General features: G+C 43.2%; 1 protein-coding gene across 2 annotated transcripts in view; it reads left to right on the top strand.

Annotated features, from left to right (window-relative positions):
• The window catches only part of LOC128909877 (alcohol dehydrogenase 1), a 48667-nt gene extending 32397 nt beyond the window's left edge, over positions 1-16270 (top strand). The window contains exons 1-9 of one of the 2 annotated variants that reach the window (XM_054202251.1): positions 5577-5755; positions 8796-8897; positions 9448-9586; positions 11039-11126; positions 11235-11454; positions 12144-12404; positions 12895-13030; positions 14322-14460; positions 15889-16270. In XM_054202251.1, the coding sequence (XP_054058226.1) occupies positions 5738-5755; positions 8796-8897; positions 9448-9586; positions 11039-11126; positions 11235-11454; positions 12144-12404; positions 12895-13030; positions 14322-14460; positions 15889-15913 (1128 nt within the window). In that variant the 5' untranslated portion in view covers positions 5577-5737 and the 3' untranslated portion in view covers positions 15914-16270. Of the gene's footprint in view, positions 1-5576; positions 5756-8795; positions 8898-9447; positions 9587-11038; positions 11127-11234; positions 11455-12143; positions 12405-12894; positions 13031-14321; positions 14461-15888 lie in introns of those variants that run through there. The other variant, XM_054202252.1, reaches the window with a different exon arrangement.
• The last annotated feature ends 40 nt before the right edge of the window (positions 16271-16310 follow it).

The raw sequence follows: 16310 nt of genomic DNA, 5'->3' as shown, positions 1-16310 counted from the left end.
TACACATTTTATTATCTGTAGGACAGAATGTATAGTTGCCGCTAAAAACTGTGATACGTAACTGCCCTTAAAAGCTTTTTTCTGTGAAGAGTTAAGTCACTTGAGCTGTGATTATAATATCCTCCTGTTAAATTGGGTCATGTTCAGTGCAGAAGAATGAATTTTCTTGATGTTAAAAGAAGGCTGTTTCAGAAACCATTAGCTCTCTTCACCTGGAGTCAACTTTGTGCATTGACTCAGGAGAGCAAGCCATGCAAGGCTGCTCAGCTCTGGTAGGAGTGAGGAGTGGGAAGCAGACTGTACTGCCTGTGAAGTGGAAGTAAAGAACCACCTTCCACTACAAGCGCCTGGCATCAGAAACTGTAGCTATGGCTACAATCTGCTGAGCATGGCCAGTGTTTCATGTCCTTTGCCCCAGTTACAGTCCCCAAGTAAAGATGACCTGGAGTTGCATGAACGCGCCTTTGTTCGGTGTTCCTAACTTCTTGTGTGCAAGCTCACCAGCCATTAACAACTCCAGTGTGTTCTTTCTCTTCTGCCTCTGTTGCTACATTTCACCGCGATCTGCTGAGGTTAAAAAATCACTGGAGAGAGAATATTAGTGCCACATGTTCAGCTGGGCCAAGTGAGATAAAAAGCTGATAAAGGAATTAATTGCATAAGAAGGAATAAAATACATAGGTAAGCATGAAGAAAAATCCTCTTAAGAGTGAACTGCCCTAAACGGGGAGAGGATGGGGACTAGGGGTCAATTAAGTATTTTCTGGCAAGCTATCGGAGCAAAGCATGGGGCCTGTGTGAGCAAGTCATAAAGGGGGCAGCACTGTTGCTTTCCTGCGTGCCAGGGCCGCTGTACACCTCAATCCTGGGCATCTTGAGCAATCTGGCAGAACAAAGCAAATAAACCAGCTTCTGCAATAGAGTTATGCAAGTTGATTTGTGTTTCACTGGCACCATGTGCAGTCTTTCTTGCCACCTTCTTCCTAAAGACCATGCCACCTACCCCTGCCACAGGCTGCAGACAGGATCCACGGACCAGTGTTCCCAGTTAGAGGTACCCGCTCTGGCCAAAGGAGATGGTTTCCAGATGGCCTCAACTCCATTCCCTGAAAAAAACAAAAAACATTTCATGGTCTCGATGCTGCATATAGCTAAAGAGATGAGGAGAGTTTTGAGGGGAAAGGAAACATAAAGGTATCAGAGAAGAAAAGGGATGGGAACTTCAGAATAATGGAGGAAAGGAGAAAGACAGCTGTCAAGGAATAGCCTGGACTAGAAATACTTCATTCTGATACAAGTTTTTCTAGGAAGTCGCTAGGTCTTGCCTCCTGAGGCTTTGTGAGCACATTACAGAAAGGTGAGTCATGTTGTTTTGGATGTTGGGGAGATTTTCCTCTAGCTGGGTGAGGAATGAGTCTTTTTTGCTTGTTGAGGTTGGCCATCCAAATGTGTGGTCTTTCCTAACTGATATGTCAGGGTTGCAGCATGAAGTCTCTGCTCGCTGGCTGGTGGGAAAAGGGGCTCAGAGCAGGGTGGTAACAAGTCCATGTTCAGGCAACTTCGTGAGGGAGAATACAAGTTTAACTGGCCGATTTTGTATACCCAAACAATATATTTTGTTAGCTCATTACTGTAAGCAGTATGCAGGAGAAATTATTTGTTACTTTGATCTAGATAAAATCCGTGTGGTTAGAGTCATAGTGTCCATGCATGAACTTGGCCAACACAGGGCTTATCTGAGGTTATTCTACCTTAGATGTGCCACAAAGACTATACAGTTCAGAATGTTCGTAAGCCCAACACATAGTATCTGCTATACTGTGAGCAGTCATAGCTTATCTGCAGCAATATCATAAATCAAAAGATTTATGAAATTAGCTTCACTATGAACTTTGAGATGACCGTAGCAGGCAAAATTTCTGTGGGATCTGTAGCTCTGTGCTTTCAAGAAACAGCAACAGAGATTAATTATCACCACTGCTGCATAAAGCAAAGCGTTATTACACTGTAATAACAATGTGTATTTACACTGTAAATACAATGTGTGTGTGGTGGTTGGAGGCCATCTTGGGCATAGCGATAATGAAGTGATAGAGTTTTTGATTCTTGGATAAGTAAGGAGTGGCATCAGCAGGACTGATACCTTGGACTTCCAGAGGGCAGACTTTGGTCTATTCAGGAGCCCGGTTGACAGAATCCCTTGGGAGGCAATCTGAAGGGCAAAGGGGTCCAGGAAGGCTGGACATTCTTCAAGAAGGAAATCTTAAAGGCACAGGAGCAGGCAGTCCTCATGTGCCAAAAGACAAGCCAGCAGGGACGACCGGCCTGGCTGAACAGAGAGCTTTGGTTGGAACATGGGAAAAAAGGGTGAGTTTATGACCTTTGGAAGAGGGAGCAGGCAAGTCAGGAGGACTACAAGGATGTTGTGAGGTTATGCAGGGAGAAAGAAGGGCCAAAACCCAACTAGAACTTAATCTGGCTATTGGCGTAAAAGACAGTAAAAAATGTTTCTATAAATACATTAGCAACAAAAGGAAGGCTAAGGAGAATCTCCATCCTTCATTGGATGCTGGGAAACATAGTGACCAAGGATGTCATCTTTGCCTCAGTCTTCAGTAGTCAGACCAGTTGTTCTCAGGGTGCCCAGCCCCCTGAGCTGGAAGGCATGGAAGGGGAGCAGATTGAAGCCCCCATAATCCAAGGGGAAATGATTAGCGATGTGCTACACCACTTAGACACACACAAGTCTACAGGGCCTGATGCGATCCACCCAAGGGTTCTGAGGGAGCTGGCGGAGGTGCTCACCAAGCCACTTACCATCATTTATCAGCAGTCCTGGCAAACTGGGGAGGTCCCAGTTGACTGGAGGTTAGCAAATGTGACGCCCACCTACAAGAAGGGCCACAAGGAGGATCTGTGGAACTACAGGCTTGTCAGTCTGACCTTGGTGCTGGGGAAGGCTGTGGAGCAGATCATCTTGAGTGCCGTCACACGGCACATACAGGATAATCAGGTGATCAGATCCAGTCAGCATGTATTTATGAAAGGCAGGTCCTGCTTGACTAACCTGATGTACTTCTGTGACACTCTCCACTTAGTGGATCAGGGAAAGGCTGCGGGCGTTGTCTACCTAGACTTTAGTCAAGCCTTTGACACGGTTTCCCACAGCATTCTCCTGGAGAAACTAGCTGCTCGTGGCTTGGACAGGCGTACTCTTCTCTGGGTTAAAACCTAGTTGGATGACCGGGCCCAAAGAGCTGTGGTGAATGGAATCAAATCCAGTTGGTGGCTGGTCACAAGTGCTGTTCCCCAGGGCTCCGTATTGGGGCCAGTTCTGTTTATTATCTTCATCAATGACCTGGACGAGGGGATTGAGTGCACACTCAGTAAGTTTGCAGATGACACCAAGTTGGGTGGGAGTGTTGATCTGCTTGAGGGTCAGAAGGCTCTACAGAGGCATCTGGACAGGCTGGATCAATGGGCTGAGGCCGATGGTATGAGGTTCAAGAAGGCCAAGTGCCTGGTCCCGCACTTGGGTCACAACACCCCATTGCAACCTTACTGGCTTGGGGAAGAGTGGACGGAAAGGTGCCCGGCGGAAGAGGCCCTGGGGGTGTTGCTTGATAGACGGCCAAATATGAGCTGTCAGTGTGCCCAGGAGGCCAAGGCGACCAGTAGCATCCTGGCTTGTATCAAGAATACTGTGGCCAGCAAGACTAGGGAAGTGATCGTCCCCCTGTACTTGGCACTGGTGAGGCCGCACCTCGAGTACTGTGTCCAGTTTGGGGCCTCTCACTACAAGAAAGACGTTGAGGTGCCGGAGCACGTCCAGAGAAGGGCAAACAAAGCTGGTGAAGGGTCTAGAGCACAAGGGTCTAGAGCTTACAAGGAGCGGCTGAGGGAGCTGGGGTTGTTTAGTCTGGAGAACAGGTGGCTGAGGGGAGACCTTATTGCTCTCTACAACTGCCTGAAAGGAGGCTGTAGCGAGGTGGGGGTCTGTCTCTTCTCCCCAGTCACAAGTGATAGGACAAGAGGAAATGGCCTCAGGTTGCACCAGGGAAGGTTTAGATTGGATACTGGGAAAAATTTATTCCGCGCAAGGGTTGTCAAGCATTGGAACAGGTTGCCCAGGGAAGTGGTTGAATCACCATCCCTAGGGGTATTTAAAAGCTGTGTAGATGTGGTTCTTAGGGATGTGGTTCAGTGGTGGACATGGCAGTGTTAAGTTTACAGTAGGACTCGATGATCTTAAAGGACCTTTCCAACCTAAATGATTCCATGGTTCTATGAAAAGTCTTGGGGGGATGGGGAGAGGAGCCTAGTCTCAGAAGAGCAGCGCAGACTGTATGGATGAATACCCTGAGGTCTGCCATTCCCCAGATGGGAGACAGGTCACCATCTGTGGTCTCTGTTAGCCTTTTTCCATAGGAAGCCTCAAGCCAGCCTCTCCTTTTTGCTCTTCATGTCTTTGAAATTGTTTAGCAGGGGCTCTTGACCTCTGTTCTTCTAGCCCTGGCCAAACACAGCTTGCGTCCCTGCCAGGCTGCCGTTGGGCCTCCAAGGCCACTAGAACACCCCACTGTCCCTGAAGTGCCTGCCTGAGGTTACATACATGTATCTACCATGTTTCTCCCTGCACCTCTTCCTTGTTAAATTAATTATAGTCATACACATAAACCTGAGAGAGTGCTGTACTTTTACTAGTCAGGTTATATGCAGTATTTTCTCTTTTTTGGTTGTTTCTGAAGGCAAAATCTTGATTTCAGAATGCTGGGCGTAATTTGAAAATAGGTGAGGCTTGAAATCCAGAGCAAAGGCATGCAGTGCTGACCACCACCCAATCTCTCACACCAGGACATTGTGCCAGGAGAGGGTAAGTGTGTGGATGTGTGAGCAGTGGTGGGCCCTGCGCTTGCAGGTGTTGATGGAACTGACGGATCAGGCAATCACTCGCAATTCGAGCAGCGTGCTGCACACGGTAAGAAACACGCATCTTGCACAGCGCTTCTTGCTGACTTACTGATTTTTGTTTTCCCATCAGCACGACTGGCACGGTGTCCTTGGTCACTGTTCACTGAAAGCCATTCCGAGATTAATGAGTAGCTGGACTGTAAAACTAAGGCATCAGGAGTAGGTACAGCTGCAGCCAGACAGTGTATGTTAGTTCAGCAGCTTGCTTAAGCTGTTTTAATAGCATGTTTTAATAAATCAGCTAGGCTCTTATGTCACCAAAGTAATTCAGCAAAGCCTTCATGTTGTCACTGCATCCCTCCTGCTGTGAATTCAAGAGCCACTCTCCCCTTTTCTCTTTGCACCTACAGTGCCACTGAGAGCAGTGGATTTGGAGGCAGCCTCCCAGGGGGGTGGAAAGAGGGGAGAGCTTCCAGGCAGGGCTTTTGCTTTCTTCCCGTGATGCTGAGGGCAACCATAGATGGGATGCAAAAAGGGTGGGGAAGAGCATGACAAATGAATCAGGAAGACAGAAGCGCTGTAAGGAACAAGGTTTCAGCAGATGGGTTGTTTATTTTTGTTCTAGCGCTTTCGCTGATTAAGGGGTGGGACTCTGAGACAGGAGGCTTGGCTATAAAGTCAGTGCAGTGCACTTGCAGGAACACTTAACGAGACTAGCTTCCAGTGTATTGGACAGGACTTGTACCGGCAACCTGACTGCTTTGCAGCTGACTGAATTCTTGGCCCAAGAAACCAGTGGTGGCAAGAAACAGACGCACCGATCAACATGAGCACAGCAGGCAAAGTAAGCAAAAGTTAACATTAGAAACGTTTCTTTGCTGTAGCTGAGTAATGCATTTTTAAATGCAGTTTATTTGCAGGGACACCGTAAGTACTGGTGGTATAGCACAGATGGGAGTTTAGGAGGAAGCTGGTACGAGAGAACTGCCTTTACTTGAACTCTTCTAGGAGATGGTTGTTACGCTCTTCAAGGCGATAATTAATTTATTTTTTTAAACATGGAGGTAACATAAGGTAACAGCACCAGAATAAGAATAGCCTCCCCCAAGGGTTAGCAAACTGTTTTTAATCTCTGATTGGACAGTTTAAAATATCATAGAACGTAGTAAGTGTTCAAAACAATGCATTTATCAGCTCTATCAGTTTCCATTCTGAGATCCCACAGTGTTTTAAACTATTTTTAGTTTCTTTATAATTCGTATCAGTTCGTCTTCTAAAAAAAAAGGCATACTCTTAATATTGTGTTAAATTTCAGGGTGTAATTGTGCTGATGTTAGGACAGTCATTAAATTGGAATGTGCATAGAGCAAGTGTGGAGCTTAAGTTAATGAAGGCCAAAAGTAAGTATCGCGTGCAATGCAGTACTGAGCTGGGACTGAAATGGGTATTTACATCTTTGCTAGAAAGTGACAAGAGAGATGGAGGTTAATACCAGTGCTGAAGTCAGTATATGTTTCTTCTTGCGCTACCTGAGAGATGCTGACATACGCCCAGAGACATGCAAGAGAGACAGATGGACAGGAACCCGGAGATGGAACTGAAGGCATGCATCTTGCTGGAATGTGCCTTAAGAAAACACCAGGATCATTTACTGTTGCTGCCAGCTGTCTTCACTATTCTAAAACCAAACAAAACAAGAGAAAAGAAAAAAAAGCTCTTTTCAACTCTGAGATATTGCAAGTGCAAAATTAATTGTAGTTCACTTGTAGATAAATTCAGCAAGTTCAGTCCTCCACCCAGCCTTGGACTGAGCATAGTAAGCGAAGTGATAGATACAGATACTGTGATAGAATATTACAGATATTGTGACAGTACAGAACTGCCTTGTTTTCATTGTGTTTATCTTGGAGTAATATGTCAGTTACCATGCAGTTTACGTAACAAAGCAGCATAACCCTGATGCTCTGTAAAAGGGTGTGTTTCTACGCCTGCCCTCCCCCTGCTGCAGTAACTTGTAAGGCTGGTAGAAAACACAAGCAGAAGAACCCTTGTGACTCCAGCTAGTGCTTGCCTTAATAGATGAAACGGGTGATAGTGTGCTGTTGGTGCATCTGTGGGATCCTCTTATAGTCGGTAAAAGTTCACAGGGACTCTGTCAGAACAATACGTAGTTAACCAGTCTCTAATTGTAGGAGAGATTTGTTCTTACAAACACTATATGTTTGCATGTGCAAGTTGTGAAATCATTATTGTGCTATGTGGCATACAGTATAAATGCATAGGCCCTTTTTTTTTTTAAGTAAGTTTCCTTGAAAATGTGGCCCTTTAAAATGTGATCTTTGGCCTCATTTGCGAATTTTTTACTAATCACGCTTGCATTTGACATATGAAACGTTAAATGTACTGCAGATGTCTCTTGAGTCTGTCTTTTTCAAAGTAGTGTGCTCATTACCACTTTGGGTCTGTCTGCGGAAAGTGTGCTATTTCATTTTAAGTGTTTATTATTTCCTGGTAATTATTTTCTTTGTTACCAGTTGACAATTTTTGATAATTAGACATCATTTCTATTTCTACTTGAAAAGCTTTGATACTAAAAAGTTGCGCTATTTTTTTTTTCCCCTGAGAACTTTGCAGACACTGGTGTTAAGTTGTCCCAGTGCCAGGGTCACGCAGGACGCTTATGCATATGCTAAATTTCTTGCATCATGGACTTGATTTTCCTCCATTTCCCTCTCAAGATAATGCCACCTGAACACTTGCAGTAGGTAGGACTTAACAGAGTGATTGAGGACTTTAAATAGAGTTTCACCTATGAGGGTGTCATGGAAAATCATATTCCAGGGCCTGGCATCATTTAAAGCTTGGGGATGGGCAAAGACCACCAAGGAAGAACAGGAATGAATCCAGGGACAGAGAGGCCCCACTACCTTTGAATACACTAGGAGTGAGCTTGTAGGGTGAAAACTGGGGCTACCTTCTCTCTGAGAGCCTGGCATGAGGCGTGGACAACGCTCCTCTCTCGTCTGAGTGCATTTTCCTCTCAGTGGCAGATGATCAGAGGAGCCCAGAGGCCCGACAGCACCCGGACAAAGCCTGCAGAGCTCACGGGCAAACTTTAGTCTAACAGAAAAAAAAGCAGTCTTCGGTATTGGAAGTAACTCCCCCTGAGTTAAATATCCCATCTGAGAAGCAAGGTACCTTAGCACAGATAATCTCGCACTAAAGGGACTGTTGCTTCTTCAAGATTACCTCTGCCTAGTGCTACACCATTTTATATAGGTGTTCTCTCAGTGATCACCTCATGGCTGAACTTGGGCTATAAGAAAATGTTCACAAGCCTGTATTAAGGCTCTGAATTCCATTTTTAGCAATTTGTGACTTCCCGACACTGGCAGTTCTAGGCAATACAGACTTTATCACAACCTGATATATGGCATCATTTAGTGTGCCATCTCCAAGAAGATACAAATATATGCCAGTAATCCAACATGGCAAAAATTACCCTCCAAGGAAGTTTGAAACAAAGAATAACTCTTGTACCTGACTAATGTTTGCTACTGGAGAACTCAAGAACAAAGAAGCAATGAGGATGGATAAGGTATCCAGTTATCCTAGGAGACTATTATACATATTGCTGAAAACTTTTTATGACAGAAATGTGATCAAAGGCAGACATGATCTTGCGGGGGGGGAGGGCGGGCTTACACTATGCTTTGGTGTTGGCTTTTTTGTTGCGTTTTGTGTTTGGGTTGGTTTTTTTCCGTAGTTTTTCCTTTCCTCCCCCAAATCTGAGCAGGAGTTTCACATGTAGAAATGTAAGAATTTATCTGTGTGGTGACTTGCAAATGCAAGTGGCATTCCCTTTTTCTTTGCTCCGTTTGCAGGTTATTAAATGCAAAGCAGCAGTAATGTGGGAAGCCAATAAACCATTTTCTATTGAGGAAGTGGAAGTTGCCCCACCAAAAGCACATGAAGTTCGCATAAAGGTACTAAAAATAAAATTTAAAATAACTGTTATGAATTGCATTCTATCTTGCTGTTTGTCAGAATTATTTCTATAGACTTTTAGGAAACATTCAAAAAGGAGCCTTTTTTTTGTAAAGACTAATACAAACTGTGAAAATCATGAATCACACAACCATAAGTGTTTTACCTGTAGGTTTCTTGTGTGCATATATGATATAAGAAGGAAGCGAGTGACTTGGAATCACAGAATCATAGAATAATTTGGGTTGGAAGGGACCTTTAAAGGTCATCTGGGCCAACATCTAGTCCCTGCAGTGAGCAGGGATATCTTCAACTAGATCAGGTTGCTCAGAGCCCCGTCCAACCTGACCTTGATTGTTTCCAGAGATGGGGCATCTACCCCCTCACTGGGCAACCTGTGCCAGTGTTTCACCACCCTCATTGTAAAAAATTTCTTCCTTATATCTAGTTTGATATAAGGTATACCTCCAAATATATGTTATAATTTCACTTCTGTATATGACGTGACATAGTTAAATGCTGAAATATTCTTGTCTTTCTCTAAATCAGATTGTGGCTACAGGGATCTGTCGCTCTGATGACCATGTGATAACTGGTGGGCTGGTTATGCCTTTTCCAATAATCCTTGGGCATGAAGCAGCTGGTATTGTGGAGAGTGTTGGGCAGGGAGTAACTTCGATCAAACCAGGTATGAAACAGCGCTGAACACAAACGCTGTCCTGAGTTTCCAGACTCCTGTTTAAGTCAAAGATGATTACATGCGTGAGTACCTGTATTGCAGAGGAAAATGTTCCAACTTTGAGTTTCTTCAAAGATACCTTAAGGGATGTGCTGTTTACATCTTTCTGTATTGCCAATCTTGATTTGTTTTCAGATTTTCCATTCAATTTCTTCTGGTTTTGGCAAAAACATCTGCAGCTTGCTTTCCACCTAAATAGGGCTTTTCCCGTCATGGGATTAAGAACATGCTGTTGGTCAGAGGAAATCAGGTATTAGCTGCACGTTCTTTAAACACAGTTTACACAACTAATCTCTCTCAAGAATAAGGAAAAGCAAAACACTAGACAACATGTCAAAGCACCTTCTTCTAATTCTCCTAAGAGCTAAATAATCCTTTGACTTCAGTGAAAGATACTCAATTTCGTCCAACTGCTGCAAGATGAGACAGGATTTCTATACACTTTTAATTACAGGACTGAACAAATTCTAACAAGGGCTAAATTATTAAGACAAAATATTCAGTGAACAAAATCTGCATAGAAATGCTCAATTTTATCCAGGAAGTTTGTTACAATACCTAAGGAGTTCAATTCCAACACCTCCGTACTTCCAGCGTCTTTGTTCATACTGGCAACAAGTATGAAGTCTGTCCAAAGCAGGTTGGTATGTATGATAAAAAAAGGCTTTATTAAAGATTTATGCTTTACCTCCAAACAAATATGTATGTTGCAAATCTCAGTGATAGCTCTAACTGCTTTTTCTCTTAGGTCTGGGTTCATACATCAATTCTAGCGGCCATGTGTTTCCAGGTGGGCTGAAACAGCAGGCCTGAACACACACGCGTGCACAAAATCACATTTCTCAGATGTTGCTTAATTTACACCTTCAGGTTCTAAAAAAGGCTCCAAGATGTGCAAAGTTTCTTTAGCAGAATGATTACTAAGTCCATGTCACAGTTCTAAATTAATTAATGCTTAATTTCCCATTCTTTGTACACACAATTTACAGCCCTGTTATCTTGTCACTCCAATCTACTGTCATAGTGGATGTCAGCTTTTATATCAGTTTCTTTACCTGTGTATTACTATTTTCCTTTTAAGTAGAAGATGCAATAAACTGTAGAAGGAGTACTTCGGGAATGTCAGCAGCTAACATAGTTTTATGACATAGCTCAGACTCAGTTCTATGTAAGACACCAGGAATTTTGCATATTGAAATTAGTGGTAATAACTTTGCCCTAATGATGTCCTTCATAATAGAGAGAGATGATTTATCTTTCAGGAGCAGCAGAAGGAAATAAAACCAGCACTGCACTCCTAGTGCACATTTGCCCAGGGATTACGTACATTTGCTTCATGTTTTGACCAGCATGCTGCTTGTTTGCCTTTTTAATCCTCTATCATTACGGTTTTATTTCTAGGAGACAAGGTTATTCCACTCTTTGTTCCACAGTGTGGGGAGTGCAACAGTTGCTTAAGCACCAAGGGCAATCTGTGCAGTAAAAATGAGTGAGTTTTCCTGTGTTACCCACAACCCTTATTTGATTTTTATTTACACAAAACTGATCACATTCAACGGATTTCACTTGCCATTATTTCTGGTCCTCTTTCAAACAGCGTTGGTTCAGCTGCTGGATCAATGCCTGATGGCACCACTAGATTCACCTGTAAAGGACAAGCAATTCACCATTTTGTTGGTACAAGTACCTTCACTGAATACACAGTAGTGCATGAATCTGCTGTAGCCAAAATTGATTCTGCTGCTCCTCTGGAAAAAGTCTGTCTGATTGGATGTGGATTTTCAACTGGTTATGGGGCTGCTGTGCAGACTGCCAAGGTAGGTATCATGGTGGGTGTTTCTGATATCTCAAGGGGTCTGTTGAGGATTGTGTGGCTTGCGAGTGCGTTGTCAGCACGGCAGCCGGGAGGTATAGACTCTGTTGAGTTCAGAAGATACTAGTACTTTGCCTACTTGAGTTTCTCTGTCTCTAAGGCACTCAGAAGTCTTCAATTGAAAAATCCAGTAAAAATACTTATTACCATCTATTAAGTTTTTCTCTCATAGCTTTATCACCCCTAGAAAAACATTACAACAGAGCTGATTTGTTTTACTGTAACTTAAGTCTAGGAATACATGGAAGCCTGCAAATGGAACACTCATGATTTGTAGCAATAAGTGAATGTGACACTTACAGCTGGCAGTGTCTGCAGTGGAGTGACACTATAGATCTTAACACGACTGGAATGTAAAGCATCATTAAAAAAAAGTGTCTAAACCTGAAGCTGAGACGTGTAATGAAAACTTGGTCTCAGAAATGTATTTTAGGGACAATTTTATCTTAGTCACATGTAGGATTATAACAGTATAGCTGGCTACTGCACTAGTAGGTATGCATGTGCAAACTCCTTTTCAGCAGTTAATCTCTAAATTACAAGAAGTGGCTTAAGTGAAAACATATTGATAATAAGAAAATGCGTTGTACTTTACCTAGACTGTAACAATATGCCACGTTTATATGGTTATAGGTGGAACCAGGCTCCACCTGTGCTGTCTTTGGCCTCGGAGGAGTTGGCCTCTCTGTTGTCATGGGCTGCAAGGCAGCTGGAGCTTCCCGCATCATTGCTGTTGATATCAATAGCGACAAGTTTGCCAAGGCCAAGGAGCTGGGAGCCACAGAGTGCATCAACCCTAAAGATTTCAAGAAGCCTATTCACGAAGTGTTGATTGAAATGACTGGTCATGGTGTGGACTACTCCTTTGAGGTCATCGGCCATACTGAAACTATGGTATGTAACCAAAGATGTGGTCAAATAGGCATTAGCTTGTTAGCTCTCTCTTCACTAACCCACTAAGCACCAAGGGTGAGGAGCTGAGAGCCGCTGGCAAAGTGTCAAGCTAACTTCAAACCTGTTAAGTCCAGCTATCTGCCATTGAGATGCAGGGACAGAAGTACGCTCAAAAAATTAGGAAAGGGAACTTCAATGTATTCCCCTGACCTAACCAGGGTGGCTAAATTCACACTATCTGCTTTCCAACAGTGGCTTATCATTAAAGACTAAGACAAAATGGGGAATCAGAACAAAGCTAGGACATATCTAACCCTTGACAGCCGATAAAAATGGTGTGAGCAGATAAAATGGAACTTGTGTGATGTGGTTTCAGTTACAAAAAATGAATTGCAAGCTGAGCTGTGAGAGGAGGAGAAGGAATTCAAACTTTTATGCCCCAGCGGCAAATCTTGCATGACTCTGGGATGTCTCTCTGTTTCAAATGCAGATTGCAGCCTTGGCCTGTTGCCAATACAACTATGGAGTCAGTGTGATTGTGGGAGTACCCCCTGCAGCACAAAAGATCACTTTTGACCCCATGCTCCTCTTCACTGGTCGCAACTGGAAAGGGTCCGTCTTTGGAGGTAAGGACTTGGAAAGATGTGATTGAACTGGCTTGGGAAAATTGTAAATCAACTAGAATGAAATGGGATATATCTAAATTAATTTCTTAGGCTGTCCTATTGGAAGCAATATTGATAGATATTTTGCTGACAAAGAAGCACAAAGAGAATTAATTATGGGAAACGTTAGTTAACAGCAAGAGGAGGAGAGAGAAAAACAGAGAGGGAGGGGTAAGAAGTGGGAGAGAGGAAGAGGCAGAGAAAGGAAGAGATAAAAAGACAAAAAACGGAGAAAAAGGGGAAAAGAGGAGAAAGAAAATAAGAGGAAAAAGGAGAAATGAGGAGAGAGAAAAAGAGAGAAAGGCAGAAGAAGAGAGAAAGAAAAGGAGTGGAAGGGGAAGGAGGAGAAGAGATAAAATAGAGGAGAGGAGAGAGATACAAGGACAAAGAAAAGGAAAAAGATAAAAGGACAAAGGGAGGAAAAGAGAAAATGAGGAAAAGATTGGGGGGAGGGAAGAGAGGGATGGGGAGAAAAAGAGCAAGAGCAAAAAGGAGAATAAGAAGGATAGACAGAAGGAGAGGGAAAGAGAGGTGGAGAGTCAGGACCCTAAAGGACATTGGGGGTCAGACTCACCTGATTTCCACATAGGTCAGACCCCAGCTCAGCCCCTTGCCAGCTGCCATCAGTCCCTTCCAGTTCTTTCTCTTTTCTAAGCTCTCCCAGCAGAGTCCCACACTCAGCAAGCCCTGTCTTGCTCAACACAGAGCTGAAGGCCACAGAAAACTTCTTTCCAGCAACAGGTTTCCTCACCGACAACCAGTTCCTCTGATGTATTCAATAGACACCTGAATAAAATAGCAGAGACAAATTAGGTTCCTCTGGAAGGGCATCCTGCTATTTGAGACAGCTTTAGCTAATACTGTTTGTAAGAAAAAAGAGACATATCCACCCCTTGCCCCCCCAGTTTTGACTAGGCAGTCAGGTTTCCAGTTACCAACATGGATGTCAGCACTCTGGCTTTTGTTGTTGAAACAGTATTTAATGTGGGGGGAAGTCTGGATTCTGTAAAGATGCAAATTTTTATTGGCCTACCAGTAAAGCACTTACTGGGTTTGTCATATGTAGAATAGCTGCACTTCATCCCATGTTTCCTGCTGGCAGTCTGTGTTAGAAAGGTAAAGACAAGCTGCAACATTTCAAAAATGCTATTCTGCTACCGAAAGTTTATCTAAAAAATTAAGCTCCCATGAGTTTTATCTATTTTCACAAGCATTTACTGTTTCATTATCCATTGTCTGTGATTTTTTTCAGGCTGGAAGAGTAAAGATTCAGTCCCTAAACTGGTTGCTGACTACATGAAGAAAAAATTTGTGCTGGATCCATTAATAACCCACACACTTCCTTTCACTAAAATCAATGAAGGATTTGATCTGCTGAGGACAGGGAAGAGGTAAACATTGTTTAATTGTAAAGGTTCTGTATAAATAACCTAAAGGAGCTGTATGGTAACACAGAGTATGACTTCATGGCAGAGAACAGGGAAGGCGACCCACTACGTCCCTTAATCTCACCCAATGCGTGTCCACAGTTGCAGCTGTAGTAATAAAGCCAGTGAAGCTTCAGCTTTTAAAATGCAGTGGGCCCTGTCTTTCCTCTCAGAGGAACTTTTGGATTCTGGATTGAGCAAAGACTCTGGGTGGCAGGGGGAGAGAAGACCACACAAATGAGGAAGTCTCTGCCCACCACTCATTGGAAAAGAGCACGCAACCAAGAGAGCCTTGTAATGCCAAGTTGTGGAGTGCCAGGGGTTCAGTACACCGCATTCCAAGAAACGTTTTAGGATGAGGAGCAGGAACACAGAAATAGCCTATGTTTACTGGAAGAGCAACTCACCATTCCTCTCATGAGTTAGGCAACAGAGTCCCAGCGCAATTAGTCCTCAAGTCACCAGGTGGTTTACCTTGACCTTCAGAGCTTTTCGAAAAGGAAAGTACTTGGTGCATATATACATTGCACACTCAGAATTTAGCTCTCATTCATTTCTCAAATATGGAGAGTGTTCAGCTCAGACTCTGTTTTAATAGGGTGCTGAAATCAGAAATTGTTTGCCAGAGACATTTGACAAGATTCACCGTGGGACTAATTGAAAATTCTCCTTGGCAGAACTCAGAAATGCATTTGTTTATCTTAGTATGTGTGGGGACTACCCTTTTTGAAAGTTCTAGCAATTTATAACTTACACAGTCTGGAGAATTACATTCATGTTTTCTTTTCATTGCATTACCTAGCAGTTATTTTAGGTGTTACTTGCTCTAAATTTAAAAAGCATGTAAAAAAATAATTTAGTCTTGAGGTTTGTTCATAGGTTCTAACTATGCAGCACACCCTTCGTTTTTTGACTGTCCTTATTTTAGAGTTAAATGTTATTTTTAGATTTTAGTGTAACAAGCATGGCAAAGTGGTGAGGGCAGAGACGGCATCAGCTTTGCTAAAATAGTGACAGTCAACCCGAAGACAGAGGCATATTGCAGCTGACCATCTTTATTAAGTGAAACACTTCAGCATTTCAGCCCAGTACCGCTCAGAGGTTACCCTTAGAGCCATTTGTAACTGGAAAGATGTATCTAAGCACCTGTATTTGGTGATTAATTGCCAGGAGCCCTGGGCTTCATGAGTGAAGGCTTTGCAGTCTTGCATGAATTCTGTTCTCCGCATCTGCAGCAAGGTTGCCACATGTGTTGTGTCATTTTGCTGCAAGCTGGGAGGCGGCAGGGGGGAGGGAGAGAGGGTGCCCTGCTTTCAGAGAAAACAGCAGTGGTTTCCTGATGTTAGCCCAGGGGCTTTTCTACAGTCACTAACTTGTCATTTTATATTGCAGCATTCGCAGTGTCCTGATGTTTTAGGATTCCCAATTGTTAAGCGACAGATGGCTCAGCACCAGTACAAATTTCACTATCTTCCAATATAACTGATATGAAATAACACCAAGACTTCTCTGAAAGGTCTACCACCACTGCCTGTTGAATAAAAGGATCAAGCTCAAACCCCAGAATTCAAGTGCAGCACTTATAAATGAAATAATATTTTTTCCTCTTACCTCTTCCTCCTGTTCTTGCTTTAAATGCTCTGTGTTGTGCTGCAGTTTTCTTTTAATAGCCAGTTATGAATTACAGCACTTGCCGCCATCACAGGTATTACGAAAGGTTTGGATTTTTCAAAATGGTTTTTAATATGCAGTCCTCTAATAAAAGAAAAATGAAGGAAACTGTTCGTTTGGGCCTTCGTAATACTGCAAGCTTA

This window comes from Rissa tridactyla, chromosome 5 (genome assembly GCF_028500815.1).
Source record: "Rissa tridactyla isolate bRisTri1 chromosome 5, bRisTri1.patW.cur.20221130, whole genome shotgun sequence".
NCBI classification, from domain to species: Eukaryota; Metazoa; Chordata; class Aves; order Charadriiformes; family Laridae; genus Rissa; species Rissa tridactyla.
This window is presented reverse-complemented; position numbering and strand designations above follow the sequence as displayed.